General features: G+C 51.9%; 2 protein-coding genes across 2 annotated transcripts; both read left to right on the top strand.

Annotated features, from left to right (window-relative positions):
* The first annotated feature begins 96 nt into the window (after positions 1 to 96).
* On the top strand, positions 97 to 1,841 carry LOC125949744 (39S ribosomal protein L9, mitochondrial). The gene is made up of 4 exons (XM_049677071.1): positions 97 to 426; positions 500 to 661; positions 757 to 1,083; positions 1,151 to 1,841. The coding sequence occupies exons 1-4, from the start codon at positions 361 to 363 to the stop codon at positions 1,478 to 1,480; spliced, it is 885 nt and encodes a 294-aa protein (XP_049533028.1). The 5' UTR covers positions 97 to 360; the 3' UTR covers positions 1,481 to 1,841.
* Positions 1,842 to 4,254: 2,413 nt separating this feature from the next.
* Positions 4,255 to 19,888, top strand: LOC125952397 (uncharacterized). The gene is made up of 10 exons (XM_049681889.1): positions 4,255 to 4,673; positions 11,910 to 12,925; positions 14,437 to 15,222; positions 15,499 to 15,730; positions 15,785 to 15,915; positions 15,985 to 16,402; positions 16,511 to 16,644; positions 18,159 to 18,595; positions 18,653 to 19,304; positions 19,379 to 19,888. Exons 2-10 carry the CDS (start codon positions 11,990 to 11,992, stop codon positions 19,805 to 19,807), a joined length of 4,155 nt encoding a protein of 1,384 aa, XP_049537846.1. The 5' UTR covers positions 4,255 to 4,673; positions 11,910 to 11,989; the 3' UTR covers positions 19,808 to 19,888.
* Positions 19,889 to 20,603: the final 715 nt, after the last annotated feature.

Raw genomic sequence — 20,603 nt, 5'->3', positions numbered from 1 at the left:
CACCGTTTGCATTGGCCATGCTGCAGGGGCACAGTGCTGCATAGACATTTGCTGAGTGGGCAAAAGTGTAGGCTTCTTCTTCGCCGTGGTGCTTATTGTTGTTCATCGTTGTTTTGGTCTCCGGTGTGAGGTTAGAAAATCCGCTCCGAGTTCAGGAATCGCAGTAAAAAAGTGTGTATTTTTTTAACATTTTTTAACTTCACCGAGCGAGCTAATAAAAAAAACTGCATTCCGGTCATCGTTCTCGTTGGAAAAGTAGGCCCCTCTGGAAAGCTCAGTTAACTACTGTCACAAGCAAAATCCAGGGAAATTTTCATGTGTTTCTCCAATTAACAAAACAAAAATCGAGTGATCACACAAATGTTGGGTAAATTTGCAACCGGCGTATCGGCGCTACTAACTAGATCGACCATTCCGTTGCTGCAGGTAAGCTCATTTAACTAGCTCCCCTCCTGTTTCGACTCTAGTTATGTAAGTTTATATTACTTTCCCCACGCAGAACGCCGGCTTCACACCGAAACAGTACTGGACGGGCACGATTCTGAACCATGCATCGGGCAAAAAGTATCAGGCACACTCCGGCACTTCCAAACTGCTTGGAGCCCTGTCGACTGGCCCTGCGCTGTGTGCCGCGCAGCCCCTTTTGGAACAACAAACGCGAGTAAGCAAAAACGGCCGGCTGCGGATTGTAGGCCGTATGCAGATTACACTAAAGGATTGTTTTTTCTGATTCAACTTCTATCCTCCAACCGGTAGAACACGTTCGTGCTGAAGCGTCGCACGCCACCGAATCTGTACAAAAAGAACCAGAAACCGGGCAAGCTGCGAGGGCGCCACTTCGTGTACGAGCTGGTGGAAAATCGGACGGTGATAAAGAAGCCCAACCTCGAGGTCATCCTTACGGCGTTCGTCGAAGGTGTCGGTGCCAAGGGTGATGTGGTTTCTCTCAAGCCAAACGTTGCCTACAACCAGTTGCTGCTGCCCGGACTGGCTGTCTATAAGACACCGGAAAATCTAGCCAAGTATGCTACCGAAAAGGATGAAACGGAGAAAGAGATCCACAGTTCGGCGTATGCTCAGCGGGTAAGTAACCACCTCCAGCCTACCAGTCACCGGACACCCTAGCTCACTAGCCATCCTCTTTTTGCAGACAGTGAACAAGCTCGAAAGCCTCATCTTGGCCGTGGTCATGAACAAGGATCACCCGTGGGTTATCGAACCGTGGCACATCAGGACCGCGCTGCGGAAGGCAGGTTACTACGTACCAACGGAAGCGATCGAGCTGCCGGCCACACCGATTACGGGGCCGGATCTACTGAAGCAAAACAAAGAGTTTACCGTAACCATCACGATCAACAATCTCGAGCAGGCTCGGGTACGGTGTCGGATACACCACTGGAGCACCGAACCGAGCAACCGGCTGCCGTACGTCTTCGAACACTGGAAACAGGAGGCGGAACCGCTTTTCGGCGGCGCATGATCGTTAGCATTTTCCGCAATCGAGGTAGGCCAGGAGCCAGCCAAAGGGAATATCGTTTTGGTAGGCTAGTGGAAGGAGATTGACGAAAGCAAAAGATTTAAGTCGCTCTTTTGTACTGCTGTTTGAGGGGCTCAGTAGTCAGGGAAAGCCAAAATGCATTAGCACTCGCAATAGTATAACATGGAACAAAACACAGAGCCATTATTGAGAATGTTTTCTATCAAAATGTTCAATCCCAAAACATCAGCGTGCGATTTGTACCCGATAAAACAGGCTATACGTTGAAGCAAATCGGTTAGTAGAGAAGCTACAAAGTTAAAAATAAAAATCTTAAAACAGAAACACATTCGATCAAATTTGGTTACGATTTCCGTTGGGTGAATGAGATGTGAATTCTCTGCATTGTATTCCACCCAGAAGCTAGGCACGGTACAAGCGAAACGATTCTCCTCCTTTCTAAACTCGCATACCAATCATTAATCGTGCTTGGGCACCATGGATACTGGTGATCAGGTTAATGTTTCATTTTCAGTACACGCACATCCGCCCTCTGCCATCTTATCTCTAAAATCACCTACGCCAGACCTGATCGCTCTATCATTTTAAATGTGACCACACCACCAGCAAATGCCACATTAAACCGCGAATGGGCCGGGTTGGTGTGATGTGAAGTGATTAACGTGCATTTAACAAGATTATGTGCCCCTGGCCCCACCAGCAGTACGGCACAACAATACAGCCAGATGAAGTGACCAAAAACGGAGTGAAAGAAAGAAAGAAAGAGTTGATTAAGGGAAAAATGGTCTCATCGCCGTCGAACCCGGGGGGAGGGGCGAGGGGTTCGGGATGAGATTCCCGTACGATGCAGATCCGATCGCTTCCCGAACGCGCCTCTATCCCAGCCGCGCCTCCTCCGGTGCGCTTGCCATGCGCTCGCCAACAGTTTCGTTTTCCCTTCCTAATGAGGAAAATTTCGAAGGGATCGGGACGGCGCGATGGGATGGGGCAGAGGGCAAGCGATGAGAAGGGATCACAAGCAGAAAAGACAGCCCGTGAAGATGAAGACCGTGGCCGACCGACAACAAAACAAAAACCGCGCACAACCGCGTGCCGTTGTTGAGATGCTTCTGGGCCCTACGGCATCGTCGGGATTTCACTGTCCGCTCCCGGAGCCCGCCCGCCCGCCCTCTGCCCTGTTCCCCATACAACCTCCCAGACCGTTGTCATGAACCGCGCCGGGGGAAAAGGGGGGGCAGGAGATTTGCATGGCAGAAGAAAGTTGATTTCGCTGCTACTACTGCTGCTGCTGCTGCTGCTACTACCGGATAGAAGGTGGAGGAAGTGGAAGCGAAAGGGGTGTGATGATCGGGCAACTCATGATCGTGGTGTCGGACGGGCGGGGAGGAATTCCGAGTCAAGCAAGCAGCCAGGAAGGGCATAAAGTGCTTCGGGCGCTCGACAGTCTCTCTCTCCTCAGCGACGAACCCCCCAGGCGAACCGAGATACGCGATGCTCGATGTGAAAAGACAACGGATCCACGGTGGCGACGATCTTGCGCCCCGCGAATGGAGATGCTTGTGATCAACAGCCACAAATAAAGAGAGAGAGAGAGAGAGAAAGATGGAGGTAAATGAGAGAGAAAGACCCGTTGGGCCGTGAAGAGAGTCACTCACACGCAGCACGCTCAAGCTCCCGTGGCACATGCCCAATATTATTGATGCAATATATTGAACAAACACATTCACATTCCGTTCACATTCATGCGTTGTTTTACCGAAGCGATTCTCCGCCACATTAGCGGCATATCGATTCGGTCCGTGAATTTTATCGAAATTTGCTGATTGAAAGATCGTGAATTTGATTGACGACGACCGCGCTGTCATTGTCATTGCATTGTGTTACGGCAGACGGTACTTTTGCTCAATGATATTGAGGGCAATGCGTAGGCCGCTTCACGAGACATCCGAAGGGGACTCCACGCGCAGAGGCTCTGGTCCATGGGGAAGAGTACTGCCCCCCACCCGGATCGCCCCGCGGCGGGCATTCCACGACTCCAACAACAACCCGCTCATAACACGCTCGATCCCCCCCCCCCCCCCTCTCTATCGCTCTCTCTTACTCTCTCCCCTTCTCACTTGCTCAGTCTTAGCTTTCGCTCTCCCTGTTTGCGGCTTGGTTTTTGGCTCCAACGACGACGACGACGACGAAGATCGTGGCTCGCGAGATCGTCTTGTGGCCGAGGCTCGGCTTCGGCGCCAGCAACAACCGGCCAAGCCAGGCCAGGCCAGGCAGCACCAGCGGCAGACAGAGCCTCCCCGACGCTTGTACAGTGTGCACCTGACGCAGCAACAGCAACGGGCGAACGCGGCGAAGCAAAAGGTAGAGCAGCAAAAGACGAGCCCACGATCATTGCGTTCCGCATCTCCACCGAACACACACACACACACACACGGGCGCGCGCGCGCGGGGCGCATAGGGCGCGCTGGGGTTGGGCGGGAAAAAAGAAACCCCCGTTAACGGCGAGAATTCGTCTTGGACTGTGTGCTGCTGCTGCTGGCAGGCGAAACCGTTATGTCGGTCGAGTGTCGGTCGGTCCCAGTCCCAGGGACCCTAAGGTTTCGCGTTCGCTGCCGCTGCTGCTGCTTGTAGTGTACCGTGTTTTGGTGTACTCGCGAGTGCGCGTGTCGCGAGAGTGAGTTTGTGTGTGTGTTTTTCCCCGAAAAGGTGTATGATTAGTGTCCTGCAGTGAAGAAGGACCTCAAGGCGCGTATGTGGTGCAGCCACCTGTAACCGGCGTCACTCCGTGTACCGTTACCAGCTGTTCTCTCCGCTCGGTGGTAGTAGTAGTAGTGGTGCTGGTGGTGGTGCTGATCGTGTCGTTGCTTGTTGTGTTTTTGTGGGAAAACTCTCGGTGTGCCGCCTGTATCCGTGGCGTGTTTCCGTTGCGTGTTTCGAGAGACCAACGACCGGCAACGTGTCTGCTCCATCAACCGTGCACTCACCACCCCCTCCCCCCCCCCGGGGGTGCCCAGGAGAGCCACAAGACGCTGCTGCCGCTGCTGCCGTGCCAACGTTCAACCGACGTCCGACATCTTGGGCAACCGAGCAACCGGGCAACCGAAATCCCAATCACGCCAGATCGCCAGACCCCTCGAGAGCCCCATAAACGGCAACTACACCCCTCTCCCTAGACGTAAGTTGATTTTTGACGGCCGATTTAACAAAAAAAAACAAGCCTTCTAAATCCCTTCTACAGCATTCCGCAAACGCAACACACAATCCGACACACACACACACACTGAATACTTCCCACATCAACCACCTTCAACCGCAACCTTCTTCTTCTTCTGCCAGCGAGGCTTGTGATCTCGAAGTCTCGGTGGTCGGTGTCGTCGGCTTGGGCTCACTTCTCACCCTCGCCGGCTCTGCTGCTCAGCACCGGTGAATGGCTTTGTTTCGCGCATTGTAGTCCCCCCCCCTCCTCCTCCTCCTCCTGCTCCTCCTTCTCATCTCTTCTTCTAGCGATCACCTGAAATGAGATCCGGGGGAGGGTATATAGCAGTCTGCTACACATGACTGCTATAGCGGTTCGGTGCGGGTCGCCAAACTCCTAATAGAGTCGAGAGAGAGAGAGAGAGAGGCCTCTCGAACAACATCCGTTATCCACAGCCAGCCAGCCAGCCAGCCACTGTTCTTCTTCGGCTTCGGCAGAAGATAAACATTTGTAATTTCGACTTTGTAGTAATCCTCACGATATGTGTATAAATAATAATGTACCGTTGGTTGGCCGGTTGGTCCATCACTACCACCAGCACCAGCAAGACAGACACAGCAAACCGTACGGTCAAGTGCAAGTACGGTCCCGGTTCCTCCCTTACCCTCTCCTTGTCCTAGCGAGTTATTTGGGGAACTAGAAAAAGGGAAGAAGCAGATCCAATACCGCAGCAAACAAAAAAAAAGGTGCTGAGAGAACTCGAGAAGCGTAATGGAGTGTAGGGAGCTACTACTACTGCTACTACTACTACCGCCGAAAAAAAACAAAAAACCTCGCGAGGCCAGCATTCAGTTGGTGGAACAACCCAACCCCAACGCAGCTAACCAACCAACCTTACCTCACACGCCAAAGTGGTGGCCTCGCGCTCGTCGGCCGCCCTAAACGTGTTTCTCCAACGGTTCATCAAGCACCCCCTCCCTCTCTCACACTCTTGCCGCGTTCAGCGCGTTCTTGCGACAAAGACAAAGAAGCGACCGAGCAAGTTGAGCAATTGAGGGGCGTTTGCACCGACCGAGAAGGAGGAGAAGGAGAAGGAGTTGCTTTGATGCCGTGGTGCAGAAGGGCTCCCCCCCCCCCCCCCCGATCTGGCTGACTAGTTTGTTTGGCGGGACGCCACTCACCCCCTTCGCAACAACACAATACTGGGCGTCGCGCAACAACAGCAACCAAACCGCAGCCCGCGCAATAATGCACCTCCTCAGCCACCAGCCTGGACTGGATTGGATTGGATTGTGTGTCCGAAATGTTGTGTCCGTTGCGTAAACGGCATTTGCGAAGGGGGGGGGGCGGCCTTGCGGGGAATGCGCGCGGTACTCGCGCGAGTTCTTTGGCGCGACTTTTGGCTTGACTTGATGCCAAATGTTTGGGCGTTCATCTTTCGCTGAATTCTGTTTTTTTTTTTTTGGGGGCACCGTGTAGCAGTAACTTTTTGAGAGTGTTCGAGTCAAAGTGCTCTACACGACGTATAGTACTAGTAATGGAACAGAAAAGCCTTTTTTTGTGTGCGTTCGATAGGTTTAGATACTTTAGAAGACAGAAAAGAGATAGAAGGCAGGCGACGAACCCCTCAGTCCCGGGTAAAAAGGGTCCCCCCCTGATACCATTAGAAAGTCAACAACAACAACAACAACAGCAACATCGGAAACGGAAGTTTGGGGCACACAGGAGAGGTCATCCAGTCTCTAGTCGATCTGCAGCCAATGTACCAGCATCCAGGCTGTCCAGTTCCTGGCCTCCAGTCCAGGGTCTGAACGAACGACAGCGAAAGCTTACCCGTGATGATGACGACGGCGATCACGGCGGTAGCACGGGGGTATGGGAAGGCCCACCCGGGGAGCCTGGCCCGCAGCGATTGGGCTATCGAAAGTGACAGCCGGTGCAGTGCGGTGTGTGTGTGTATGCGCGCGTTGGTTATGTAAAACTTTCACAATAGAAGAAAGTCACACATTCGAATTCCGAATTCGGAATCCGAGGCTCCGCCAGAGAGAAAGAGAGAGAGAGAGACGGAGAGTGACAGTAGCATGTGTGTGTGTGTGTGATAAAGAGACCGAGCGAAAGAGAGAGAGTAACAACACATCATTCAATCGCCGCAATCGACTCTCCATTTCTCTAGACTCTCGGTGGACCGGTTGGTCTGCTGGTCGGTCACATCATATCATCACCATCATCATCATCACCGGCAGCAGCAGCAGCAGCAGCACCCCTTAACACCCTCTCCTCTCTCCCCACGTACTCCTCCCTATCAGATCGCGCTGGTGGAGATGTCTCCTTTCTCATCGCTGCCCGCGGGCGCACTTTAATCACATTTTGGGAACGGAGGAAACGAACCCCTCGCACCCCTTCTTCCACCTTGGACCACGGGGGGGTGGGGGCAGAGGGAAGTGAAAGTTACAACACTCTCCTCCGCTCCTGCGTTGCCCGATCGGGCATGCCAGGAGATTTCGGTTCCGTTCGCGCCCGTTACGTTGTTGCTGTTGCTGTTGTCCTGGAGCACGATTTCATAACCACCCCCCACCCCCCATATCGTCACATCTCCTTGATAAGGCCCCCCGTTTAACCTTTGCCTTTCCCGGTTAACTTTCCCGACACACTCTCCGTGCACATCTCCGTGATTCCGGCAGATCGGATTGATATGCCTGCTCCTGTCGCGCGCACACACACACACACGCACACAATGGTGTTTTTTGGTCGGGTCGGTGGGACATTCCAGGGGGGTCGGAGACACAGGTGACACCCCATGGCCAGTGAAAGTGCAATCTTTCTCTCGTGCGCTTTGTCGCGCTTAGCGCATGTGTGTGCGTGTGTGTGTGTGTGTGTGTGTGGGCTGGCAGGTTCAATGGCTTCTCGGGCCTCTTCCTCTTCTTCTTCTTCTTCTTCTCCAAAAGGCTCGTCGCTTCTCTTCTCGCTTTTCCCGTTTTCGCTGTTCGTTGTCTTCCCGTTTATTCGTTGATCTCTCATCGCGCGCTGATTGATGGCCACCGGATGGACGGACCGGACGGATGCATTGCGTACAAATTTGCAGTCGCCCTGGATCGCACAAAAAAAACACACACACACCAGCGCCTAGATCCTAGAGTCGCGACGCTACACTTTCATCACTTGCACTAGCAGCAGCAGCAGCAGCAACAGCAGCAGTAGCCAAGTAGTGGTCAATCCGCAATCCGCGTGCGCTCCAGAAAATCCGCGGTCCGCGATGCGATGCGATGCGATGCGCTTGCTGCTTATGCCGGCCATTGATGGTGTGCAGTTAATGCACTCGCCCGCAGGATGACATAATTGTGCACGGATGCGTAGCCTCACGCGCTCGCACACACAAAAACACACGCATACACACACCCATTGGCCCATTCTCGATCGGTTGCATCGATCGGTGTTGCGGTTTGCTGCGGTCTGGAAACTGGATCTGGTGCACCGACAACAACAACAAAAACAGCCCCTCACCCCTTTCCCCCTTTGCAGTCCTGCAGTTTGCTTCGTCTGCATGATTGCGCCCGTGAATTGGTCCATTTAGCTTCGCCGCCGCCGTCGATTCGCTTTGCTAACTAGAGTACGACGAGTGGTGGTGGCGATGGCGGGTGGCGAGCGAGCGAGCGAGCTTCTGCGGTTTTAGCCGATAGTTGAGACCAAAAACGGGCCGCCGGAGCATCGGAGGTCTCGAGAAGCTTGTTTTGCATTGCTGGGGGATGGGGGCACCTGGCCACCACCTGTTGTGGCCTGTCGCGTGTCCTTGTGTGTGGCAACAACAAGCGACAACAAGCGACAACCGCGACAGAGCCCAGGTAATGGTGATGGTGATGATGAGACCGTGATCAGAACACTGATCTTGAACCCGGGGGCTGGGAGTGCCTCGAGATGATTCGTGAACACACACACACACACCCACACCTCGACTCTACGTACGTTCTAACGGCACCGGTGGAGCGCGAGGGAGAAGGAACCGTTGCATCAGCGGTGCTTTGGACGGTTCGTTTTTTGTTGCTGCTGTTGTTGTTGTTGGTTTAGGATTGCAGTTCAGTGGCACTACGACGACGACCACTACTACTGCTACTACTGCTACTACTACTGTTGCTGCTGCTGCTTAGAAAATGACTTAAGGGGGGGCCTTTGGTTATTTCGAGTAAAAACTTGGCTTATTTTTGACGATTTTTTGTGCAGAAACCATTCAACTTAACTTTTTCAAGCGAATGCCATATTAAACTACAACTTTTCAAGAATATTTGGTTCTATTTTGGGGAAGATTTGTTCAAAACTACCTTCATGGCATCCAATCTAGAAAGGCAAGTTTGTCAAAATGTATTTTTTGCGGTGCCCATCGTAGCCACGAGCTGGGTCATCATAAATATTCAAATGAATATTCTTTTGTTAGATTATAAGTTTATCCAGATAGCCCCGTCGAGTTTTTGTTAAATTTCCAACTTTTCGATTTTTGGCACATTTTTAAAGCTGAAAAAGTGCCATTTTTTGGATATTGCCTCAAAAAACGACACTTAACATAATTAAAAAAATTATTAAAAAAAAAGTATCAACAATATTTATTAAATCTCGACGGGACTACTTGGCAAATAGTGTACAGATTATATGTTCAAAATTTCAAATCGATCGGTCCAGTAGTTTTCAGGCTACGATGGGCACCGTCTTTGAAAACGTTGGTTTTTGGGAAAACGCGATTCAAAGTCGCGAAATGCTTTGAGCCTTGTATGAAAGGTGGATGTTTAAAAATCCATATCTTTGTCAGTTTTGCTCCGATTGATCCCAAAATTTCACACAATACTCTTGAAACAATAAGGACTCATTAAAAATTGTAAAAAGTAAATGCGAGGATTGAAATTAAATACCGAAGCCCCCCTAAAGTCGCGAGTTGCTTTGAGCCTTGTATGAAAGGCAGATTTTCGAAAATTCATATCTTTGTCAGTTTTGCTTCGATTGATCCCAAAATTTTACACAATACTCTTGAATGGATAAGCACTCATAAAAAAATGTAAAAAAAATGCGAAGAATTAAAATAAAATACCGAAGCCCCCCCTTAAGGCCTAGAAATTAGCGAAATGCCGTTTAGAGCTGACACAGTTTGTCTGTTTTGCATTTGAAATCCAGAATGTTCGCGTCGGTTGGATTTGGAAGAAGGGAAAGATTTGTAAGGGAAATCTGTGAATACATTAAACAGGCACACATAAACATAAAGACACGCGCTGGACTTGGACTTCGTCCTGGCTTCATATGTCCCCATATCTTGTTAGTAGAGATCTTTAGATTTAGTGTTTGATTGTACGAGCATTGTTCGTGTTTCAACTAGTGCGAGAACACTGTTATGTTATGTCACTGGCCAATGGCTACTAATACTACTCCTGCCTTTGGAACTGTTTTCATGTTCGTACCTCGTACAGCCTTCCAGAGGCCTCCGCTATCAGCCTTAATTTTGGGACAATGAAAAGAGTCCCCCCCTCTGATAGGAATTGGTATACTTCCTGATTTCGTACCCCCCTCTCCCTTCTCTCTTGCGTGGTGCGATGGTACGACACCCGGGAGCACCTGCCAGCGAGCGCCGTGGTTAGGAATAGATGAGGAAAAGTGAAAGTGCATCATCAATCAGGGCCTTGATGCCGATCTCCATGAAGCTCTCTCTCTCACACACAGACACACACACACATACTATATCTCTATCCTTCTCCAGCTGGCGCGATATCTCGATGCGCAATTCCCGGGGAATCACCGAAAAACGTGACATCAATGCTGGCGAGAGAGAGAGAGAGAGCGCGCGAGAGATCGCGAGAGATCGCGCGACTGGCTCTGGCGGCGCATTATCCGCCTGATACATCCGACGAACCCCGAACGGCCTGGTAGCCGTGGGGTTCGGAAAACGGGGAATGGAGGGGAGGAATTAATTTTTCAATTGTTCACGACCACGGTTCACGCGATCCGCTCCAGGGCTTGGGGATCTCAAGTCCCCAAGATTTGTCACCAAAAGGGGGGTGGGGAGGAGGGGGAAGGTGAGAGGCTGCAGGGGGCTGGTGGCCCCTTCTCTCACCCCCCCACCCCTTCGCCTAATGAGCGTTTTTTTCGTCTTCTTCTCATGCGACACCTCCCGCGAACCCCCAAATTGAAACAATTCACATAAGGGTGTGCCAATGGTGGCAGGGGGGGAGGGGGTGTTTGGTGCTCCAAATACCCACCCCACTGCGGGTGGGCTGCGACCCCGAAAATAAAAAATTTAAAAAAAAAACAACCGTACGCTTCCGGGGTTTTCTCCTCCAGCCACCAAGGCACCCCAGCCCCCGCCCCCCAACGACCCCCTTCCCACTCGCTTTTCTTATCGCAAAACAATGCCGAGTGGCTCGTCCGTCATCATGACATCTGACACACACGTTGCGCGTTGGGCCGCGCGGCGCTGCGTTGCGCTAATTGTTTGGTAAATGGTCCCGCCCACCCGGACCCACCCACCCCACTCAACGCCCAGTGATAAATCTCACACCACCTTGAGCTGGAACTGGATCACAGACGGCACAGCACGCACCAACAACCGCCTTTACCCTTTTTGGACGAAGAGTAACGCGGAAAGGGGGTAGGTGCGAGGGTGCTGTGAGAAAGAAAAAACCCCTCCGGGGGGTGGGAGAGGGGTCGCTAGACGGCGCTTTGGGTTTCGGTTTTTGCATAATCCGTTCATTCGGAAATGGTGGCCACCGGCAGAGCCTTTCTCGATTTACTTTTCATTTTCCACCCCACAAAAAACCAAGGGGGAGGTAGGGTATGGGGCAGCGTTTTGTTTCTTTCCTTCTTTCTTTCTTTCTTTCTTTCTTTTTGTTTTTATTATTATTATTATTGTTATCCGGCGCACGGAGAAAGCAGCGCGCGCTGTCGCCATTTGCCGGCCGGATTGCCGTTTCGCGTGCCGCACACGCAATTGAAAATGGATCCGTGTCGTCGTGTCGCGAGTCGCAGAGCGGCACAGGTTAAGTGCGTCGTCGCGTGCGGTCGCGGTGATCGCGATTCCGGTAGCTCGCGAAACCTTTGTCCAAATTCTCCTCTCGGTGCGTTGCGTGCGTGCATTGCGTTGCGTGTGTGTTTGTGAAAATGTGGCACATTTCACGAAGCTTTCGGATTTTTCTTCTGTTTTCTTATCTGTTTCTTTACTTCTTCTTCTTCTTATTCTTCTTTCAGCAAGTCAGCAGTCGAGTCAGCGAAAGGATAGAAGGAGACGAAAGGAAGGACCCTAAACGTTAAAATAATAAACGATCAGGATGGGCAACTCGGGCAGCATGAACGGCCTGTCGGCGTACGACGATGGCTACCACCACCACCATCATCATCCTCACCACAACCACCACCACCACAATCCGCACCATCATCAGCAGACGGGGTATCATCAGCACCACCAGCGGTATCACGATGCGATGCGCGGTGATGGTGGTGGTGGTGGTGGCGCCACCAGCTGGCTGGACTCCTATCAGCAACAGCGACAGGATCAGCATCAGCATGATCTGCACTGGAACAACAACAGCAGCAACAACAACAACAACGGGAGCAACCACCAGCAGCAGCTGCAGCAACAGATCAAGGTGCTGCCGGACATACCGGGTAAGGTGGCGAAGCTACGGTCGACCAACAATGGCAACATACTGCACGCCGGTGGCACGATCAGCAAAAACAATCAGCTGCAGCGCTCGAAGAGCATCTCGTCGCCCAGCTACCAGCACCATCAGGCGCTCCACGAGGAGGTGGAGGAGGAGGGAGCACTGGGCGGGAAGGGTGGCGGCCTCGGGGGTGAGCTGATGTGCTCGCTGCCACCACCGCGTATGCTGATCACGCGCTCCCGTACCCAGGTCAGCATGCTGGGGGGAGGGGCGCCGGTGTACGGCGATCAGGGGGAGGACACGGTACCCCTTGGGCTACGCCGCCCCCCGGCCCAGTTTGGGCCGCGCTCGGGCCCAAACAACAACAACAACCGCCAGCCAGCCTCCTATCAATCCGGTGCCGGTGTCGGGGGTGGTCAGCGGAAGCGCTTCGGCTCGGAGCCGGATCTGCGAGCGCCACACGAGCAGCTGCCGAGCGCCAAGGAGCAGCACGGCGCTGGTGGTGGTCTGCTGCGGACACCCAAGACGGCCCAATCGAAGATCATGAAGGGGAAAAACAAGAAGAAAGCACCGGGACCACCGATCAGCTCGCCCGAGAAACAGGTAAGCCAGCCGCGGGGGGCGAGGAAGCTGTTGCGTTTTTTCTTTTTCCTTCTGTTCTGTTTTTTGTTTTTGTTTTGTAAGTAACACAATTATTTTTATGCCATTTGATTATCCATTTTTTATCAACCCACTGACTGCTGGCTGTAATGTTTTTTGTGCCGTTTTTTAAAAACATTCGTGGACACATGCACATGCCATTAAAATTGTTCGCTTTCATGGAGACACAGTAATGATGATGATGACTGATGTTATTGTCGTCTAAACAAATAGACAAACCTGCTTCAAATCTTTATATTAGGCTATTTTTGTTAGTAATTTGGGTTTTTTTTTCTCACACTGTTGTAAATGGCCAGTTTCTAGTCGGTTACTTGTAAAGTAACAAATGCGATCCATTTGACAATTAGTAATAGTCTCATTTTGCTTGCTTTAAGGGCAAAAAACAGTTCAAGTAATTTCGTCTTTAATTGTGTGCTTGGTGCATCAGTTTCAATATGGAAACCTCCAAAAGCGAACCTTATTTTATTTTAATTCTTCGCATTTATTTTTTACAATTGAGTGAGTGAGATTGAGTGAGTATGAGTGCTCATTCTTTCAAGAGTGTTGTGTGAAAATTTGGGATCAATCGAAGCAAAGCTAACAAAGATATTGATTTTTGAATCATGAATCATCTGTCATACAAAAAGCAAAAGCATCTCGCCGGTTTGTATCGCGATTCCCAAAACCTGCGTTTTGCATGAAAACTACCGGACCAATCGATTTTAAATTTTGAACACACAATCTGTGTACTATTTTCCAGCTAGTGCCGTCGAATTTTTCGTAAAAATTGGTGATACTTTTTTTTCTTTAAAGAATTATGTAAAACTCGTTTTTTGGGGGCAACATCGAAAAATGCATCGATTTTTCAACTGTTTTCAACTTCAAAAATCTGCCAAAAATCGAAAAGTTGGAAATTTAACAAAAACTCACCGGGGCTACCTGGATAAACTCATAAACAAAAGAATGTTGATTTGTAAATTTCTGATGACCCAGCACGTCGCTACGATGGGCACCGCAAAAAGTAGATTTTTGAAAAGTTGCCTTTCAAGATTGAATGCAATAAACGTAATTTTGGACAAATCTTCCCCAAAATGGAACCAAATATTCTTGAAAAGTTAACGTTTAATATGATATTTACTTGAACAAGTCAAGTTGAATGGTTTCTTCACTAAAAATCATCAAAAATATACCCGAAGTAACCAAAGCCTTAAATGGCCATAAATGGTTTGTTTTTTGTTATGCGAACCTATGGAAAACCGTCTTGCAAGTTTGCCAGTGTGAGCAAAACAAAGAAATGATCCCCCGCAAACCATCATATATTCTGCAAAGGACGAAGGAATACTCGATACTTTTGACAAAGATTGAATACGAAAGCTACGATGTTAGTTGTTGTAACAATTCTTTATTTAGTTAAACAATTCTCACGCTCTCTCTCTCTCTCTCTCTCTGCCATCAAACAGAAGGACTCCGGTAAGGGCGAGGAACAGCGGGGTGGGCGCATCATCGCCTACTCGCCGCTCCGCAAAACCAACTCCGACACTTCGTCCACCCTACCGTCGACCTCGACCGAGCAGAGTGGTGGTGGTGGCGGAGGTGGTGGGCGCAAGTTGCGCCTCTTCAAGACGCGCGCCGAAACCCGCAAGCAACCGGCCATCGCCAAGCTACCGGAGGCATCGGATGCCAAGTTTGCCAAGACCAAGGTTGGGGCCGGGGCGCTCTCGCCGCCAGTGGCCACCGCCACCGCCACCGCCGCCACCAACGCGAGTATCAAACCATCGTCCGGTGTTGTTGTTGGACGGGGAGTTGGAGCACGCAGCACTCCGGCAACGGCCATCGGTGGTGATCGGGTGGTGCTGGAGCAGCTACCGGCCCACCCACAGCTCAGGTCGTTCTTCCGGCGTGAGAAAACGTTCGACGTGGGGCTGCTGTCGCTGGAGGGGCGCAAAGCGCCCACCAAACCGACCCTCTCACCCCCGCTGTCACGCCGCAAATCGATCGTCAAGAGCCTGCTGGAGGCGGAACCGCAACACCAGCAACAGCAACAGCTGGACATCCAGCATATCAGACGTAGCGCTACAGCAGCAGCGGTGACAGGCTCGACCGCCAGGAAGGACACCGGACAGCAGCAGCAGCAGGCGAGACGAAAACCGTCCCAGATGCACCAACCGACACACCAGCATCCGGGCAAGGGTGCACCGAACACGCTGGTCATACCGGTCGAACCGGCCGAGCAGGCGGCGGTGCAGTTGGTGGCGGTTCCGGTTCCGGTTCCGGACGCCACGTTATCGCCGTTATCATTATCGCCTTCGTCATCGTCCTCGACACCTTCACCACCACCACCACCACCACCACTGCCACCACCACTGCCCAAGAGTAGCTTCTACTTTGGGATGCCAGGGGGTGCAACACCGGTGGAAGGTACGGGAACGAAGGCACGGCCGGACCAAGAACGACCGGAACGTGATCGAGGGATTACGACAGAGGAGGAGGAAGAAAATGAGGAAAATGAGGAAGAAGATGAAGAAGACGATGAGGAGGAAGAAGAGGAAGGTCAGGACGAGGAACAGGAGAAGCAGCACCGACGGGAGGAGCAACCGAACGACGGGGACCGGTTGACGGTGCGGACCGGTTCGCTGGACGAGATCGACCGGACGCAGATGGACATTATCGATCGGTTTGCGGCGAGCCTGTTGCACGATAGCCGCCGGTTCCACCACTCGACCGATTCGGTTGCCTCGTCCGAGGCGGACGTCCTGCGCGGTATCGGTGGTGGTGGTGGTCACCGATCGACCGAACCGCCGACGACAGGGACGTCCGACGAAGGGCTGGCGACGTCCGATGGGCAGGAGATAGCGCTCCGGTTGCGCCCGACGTTGCCGCGCAAACAGTTCGACATACCGCGCTTCAGTCCGGCCGCCGCCTGGCGGCTGCTGACGACCGAGGACGAGTTCGGAGCGCCACCACCGACGACCGATGCGCCACAAGGCATACAGGGCGACCGGCAGGAGGAAGGAGGTGAGAAGAAGCATGGGGCGTACCTGGCACGCGGCACCGAACTGGACGGTGGTTCGTCGAGCGAGGATCGGATCGAGCGGGTGTACCGGGAACCGGGGTTGCCCGGGCTGCAGGACAACAAGAGCGGCGACAGTGGCATCTCCGGGGATGCCGGCGAGGGTCCGCTGCCGGAGCTGACCGGCTCGGTGCGGCACCGGAACCGGTACCGGGGGCCGGGAAAGGGTGCGCACCGGCGACCGTCGCCCGACAGCGCAGCAGAGGAGAAAACTGACGCGGGTGGTACGGGGGGCGATAATACGGGACCCCGGACCGCCGCCACCACCCATCACGGGTGGTCCTCGAGTGCACTGACGCCCTGGACACCGCAGCAGGATCTGGACGATGATGATGATGATGAGGATGACACGACCACGGGCGACAGCAGCAGTGACCACCAACCGAACAATCACCACAACCACAACCACCACCACCGGAATCGTCTGCACCATCTGCTGGACGATTCCGGGACCATCACCGATCACCGGGACAGTCAGCATCATCAGCACCAGCACCACCACCACAACCATTACCATCACAACGACTTCGCCACCAAGGGTCACCTGTTCAGTTTGTCGCTACCACGGGAAAACCATCTCTCCATCTACACCGGTGGCTCGGCGGACGATAAGGTAAGAGAACACAACGTCAATCCTGCATCCTAGTATTGGTTGAAATAGGTCATATCGCAGCCAAACCGTGACGTATAAAAAATCTGAAAGGTGCCATTTTGTAGGTTTTCTTTGTTTCCTTTAAAAATATATATTGCATGCAAATTATTCATTCATTTTTTAGATGACTTTTTTACCTTTTACTTTGACGTCACCCAAAACTGTTTGCAGCAGTACAGTAGGTCACATCATTTGCCCTCTATGTTGCACGTCACGTTGCCTCATTTCAGAGGGTTTTTTATACATTTCTGATATACTTTTTAAGTTTCCTTGCTGATAATCGTCCAATAGAAATCGATGGAACGAAAGTCCAGACATTTTTGTGTATTGATGATGATGAAATCGATCTATTTGAATACAAAAAATAAACGGCCATACCTTCCGGTAAGAACAGCTACCTCAATCATACCAAACCTACACAGGATCGTTGGTGGACGAATGAAGTACAAAATCCGTTTTCTGTAGACACTCTTTTCTTGCGCACAAATTTCGAATGAACATTTGATTTGTCGCCACAATGTCGCCACAAATCCCACGCCAAATCAGCATCATCTTATGGGGTAAATTTAGCTCCGTAAACAAACCAAACCCCTTCCTAAACCATTCCCTCTATGATTGGCACAGTATTATTTTTTTTTGCCTGGTATTTTTTGTGAAATGCATTTATGCACGTTTGTTGCATCCATCGTCCATCGGAATGCATGGTTTGAATTCGGTTCAACACTTGTTCGTTTAGCTCTTCCCGGCACGGATGCGGGCCAATAAAGCTGTGTAGTCTAGCGTCCTTTTTTTGGCCACTTTTCTAGCTTTTATGACCTTAAAATCTCTTTTAAAACATGTTTCCCGAACTGTTGCGTCGACTGTCGTGAGCTTTTCTTGGTGGAATTCACGCTGAGAGATCCCAGGATTTGTTGATTCACTTTTGTCTGCAGAATCGGGGCATTCGTTACACTTTTTCGGCTGTGACTTTATTTTCCCTAGAATCAAGGTAGAAATCCCCCTCCCAAAAGTTTAAATATGATATTTTGAGTTGATTTTGAAAATTTCAAGACTTTCGCGGTTGTTTTTCTCCAGCCAAATCCAATTTTTACAGTGTGAGTGTGTAGACGTTTTTTTCTCTATCTCCCTTTGCGTTCCATCGGCGATAACTTTTGAAGGCGTGGATTAATTTCGACAAAAAATTTTACCACTAAATAAACAGACTACAATGAATTAAAACGCTGTCAACGGAAACGGCAAAGGCGAGACCTCTAGGCGCGCTGCAATGATTAAACCAAACGCGGCCAAATATTAAACTGTTCCAAGCTTTATTTCCGTTCGGGGGAAAGGGAAAAGAAAACAAAAACCGCAACAGAACAACTTCCTTTCTCTATTTGGTTGTATTCGTTTAGTTGATTTAGTTGCCCATATCCCCAGCTCGTTGAGCCTAATAATAGAACAAAACAACCAATCAACATATTGACGTCACTTTGCAGGTCGAGAAACACGTGTTCAACAGCCTGCAGAAGCTGCGCAAAACCGTTTCGGACGCGTTCCGGAGTGAGGACACCACCGGTGGTGGTGGACAGGTGGTGGTCGGCAGCCAGAACGGCAACGACAACTGGTTCCTGGGCCGGCTGGACACAAAGACACGGACGGCCGGGATAACAGCGTCAGCGGCTGCGGCGGGATCTTCGGCGGCCATCGGTGGTAGTAGCTACGACAAACGACCGTACGGGCACGGGGATCACCATTCTGGTACGGCTGCTGGTGCGCCCGATTGCGATCCGGTACGGGGTGACACCGGGGACACCGGTAATGGTCTCCGGAGCCCCAAGATCACCAGCAGCTCGATCGGTTACCTCGTGAGCGGACGGCACATGATGTACCTGCCGAAGGAACCGACCCGATTGACGACAACGACGACGGCACCATCAACACCAGCAGCAGCAGCAGCATCTGGCAAGCACGCCGATCACAACAACAACAGCCGTACGATCGGCAACCGGAATGGTAATGGACAGCAACAGAAGCAGCAATCGGCCGGCGGTCCCAAGATGTCGACCGCACGTTTGCGAGGACAGGCGAGCGAGCGGCAGCAGGTGGGCGGAGTAGCATCCGGGGGTCCCGTCACGCCCCATACCTTACCGCCACCGCCGTCGTCGCACCGAACCGACAACAAGGAGAACCTACAGGACACGGTACCGTTGGCAGTAGTAGCTGGTACGAGTGGCAGCGGCACTGGAAGCAGGGCCAGCGGGGACCACCCCGAGGGAGGGCACGGCGGAACCACCACCGGTAGCTTCCCGGTGAAGCTTTCGAACCGGCGGCACCACCGGTTCACCTTCCAGAGTACGATCCGGCAGATCGAGAAGCGGCGCGTCGCGGAGAAGCTGTCGCGCGAGGCCGAAATCAAGGAGGCGATGCGGCTGAGCGAACTCGAGGCGATGCGCCGCGTCGAGGAGGAGTTCCAGCGGAAGCGGGCCCGCGAGAAGGCCTCGATACGCCACCAGCTGCGCCTGTTCTCGATGGAGGACGGCCAGACGGTGGACACCGACATGGCCGCTGACGACCTCGACATGATCAACGACAACAGCCACAACAACGGCAACGATGGCCACCATTCGGGGCGCGAAGAATCGGTATGAAATGGGAAAACACCGGGGGGGTCATTTACCGGCTTCTCACATTTCAATGTCTCCTGTTCTGTTTACAGCGACCGTACGATGGCAAGCGGTCCGATCCCGATGGTGACAGTCTGCCGCATCAGAACGTCCGGACGCCGGGCCGTGGCCTCTACCGGAAGCGAGACTCCTGCAGCACCATCGAACGGCAGCAACAGCAGCAGTACAAACGCTCCATCACCCAGGACCCTTACCCCTCCAGGCAGCCGTACACCAACGCCAGCGATCCAACGGAACACGCGAATGGCGACAACGACGACGACGACAACGTGGACGCCGATGGTGACATGCCGCCGGGCAACAATGGCGCCCGGGCCGGATCACGGGATCGCGACAACGATGGTGACAGCGGTAGTAGCCTGGGGTACGTCGACACCCGGACGCCCTACATTTCGCGCATCATCCAGGCCAAGAGCAGCAAGAGCGGGTACGCGATGCACCACAAGCTACGAGCGGACTAGATGCTCGCTACTTCGGCCGCTCCGCCCGTGCGAACTCGGCTTGCCATCTAGTCACCACCATTGGGGGGGGAGATTTCCAGGACACACACGCACACACACTAACAGGTCCTTGCGCGGCGCGGCGCGTCACGGCTAGCAGACCTGTTACACTGACCGTCTTCTCTCTCTCTTTCTTTTTCGCATTATCCATTCTTTGTCACCACCTGTCCGCCTCTCTCTCTCTCTCTCTCTCTCTCTCTCTCTCTCTCTCTCTCGCTCACTCTCTCTTTCATTCTTTATTTATTTTTAATCGGTTTTTGATTTATTTTTTAATTGATGTAGCCATTATTCGGTGGTGTAGGTAGCGCGTAGCGTATCTGCTGCCACTACCACCCTACAGCTACGCCAGCTATTAGCAACAACCACAACCACCCAGTACTACTACCACTACTACTACCACTACTATTACTACTACTGCGACCGATTCATGTTATTTAGTTTTAGTTCCAACTAATCCCATTCCATTATTCGTTCGATCAATAAACAAATCCAAGTATTCGCGAGAAGTATTCGCGTTTTTGTTTTTTGTTTTTTTTTTCGTTAGAAAGCTTCGCGCGAAAATGGTGAGTACCGAAAGGTGTATAAGCTTAAAATTAGCGTTGTTTTTGGTCGAAAAAAAACTGATATACACCTGATGTATCGATCATTCAACATTTTCTTCTCATTCGTATCCTTATCAACGGGTAGGGAAGACGCTGGAGGGAACGTAGCTAATTCCCACATTCCAGCAACCCAGAATGACCGAGTCACAGCACAG

The sequence above is a fragment of the Anopheles darlingi genome, chromosome X (assembly GCF_943734745.1).
Source record: "Anopheles darlingi chromosome X, idAnoDarlMG_H_01, whole genome shotgun sequence".
Lineage (NCBI taxonomy): Eukaryota > Metazoa > Arthropoda > Insecta > Diptera > Culicidae > Anopheles > Anopheles darlingi.
Note: the sequence above shows the minus strand (reverse complement) of the source record. Positions and strands in the feature narration are given on the sequence as shown.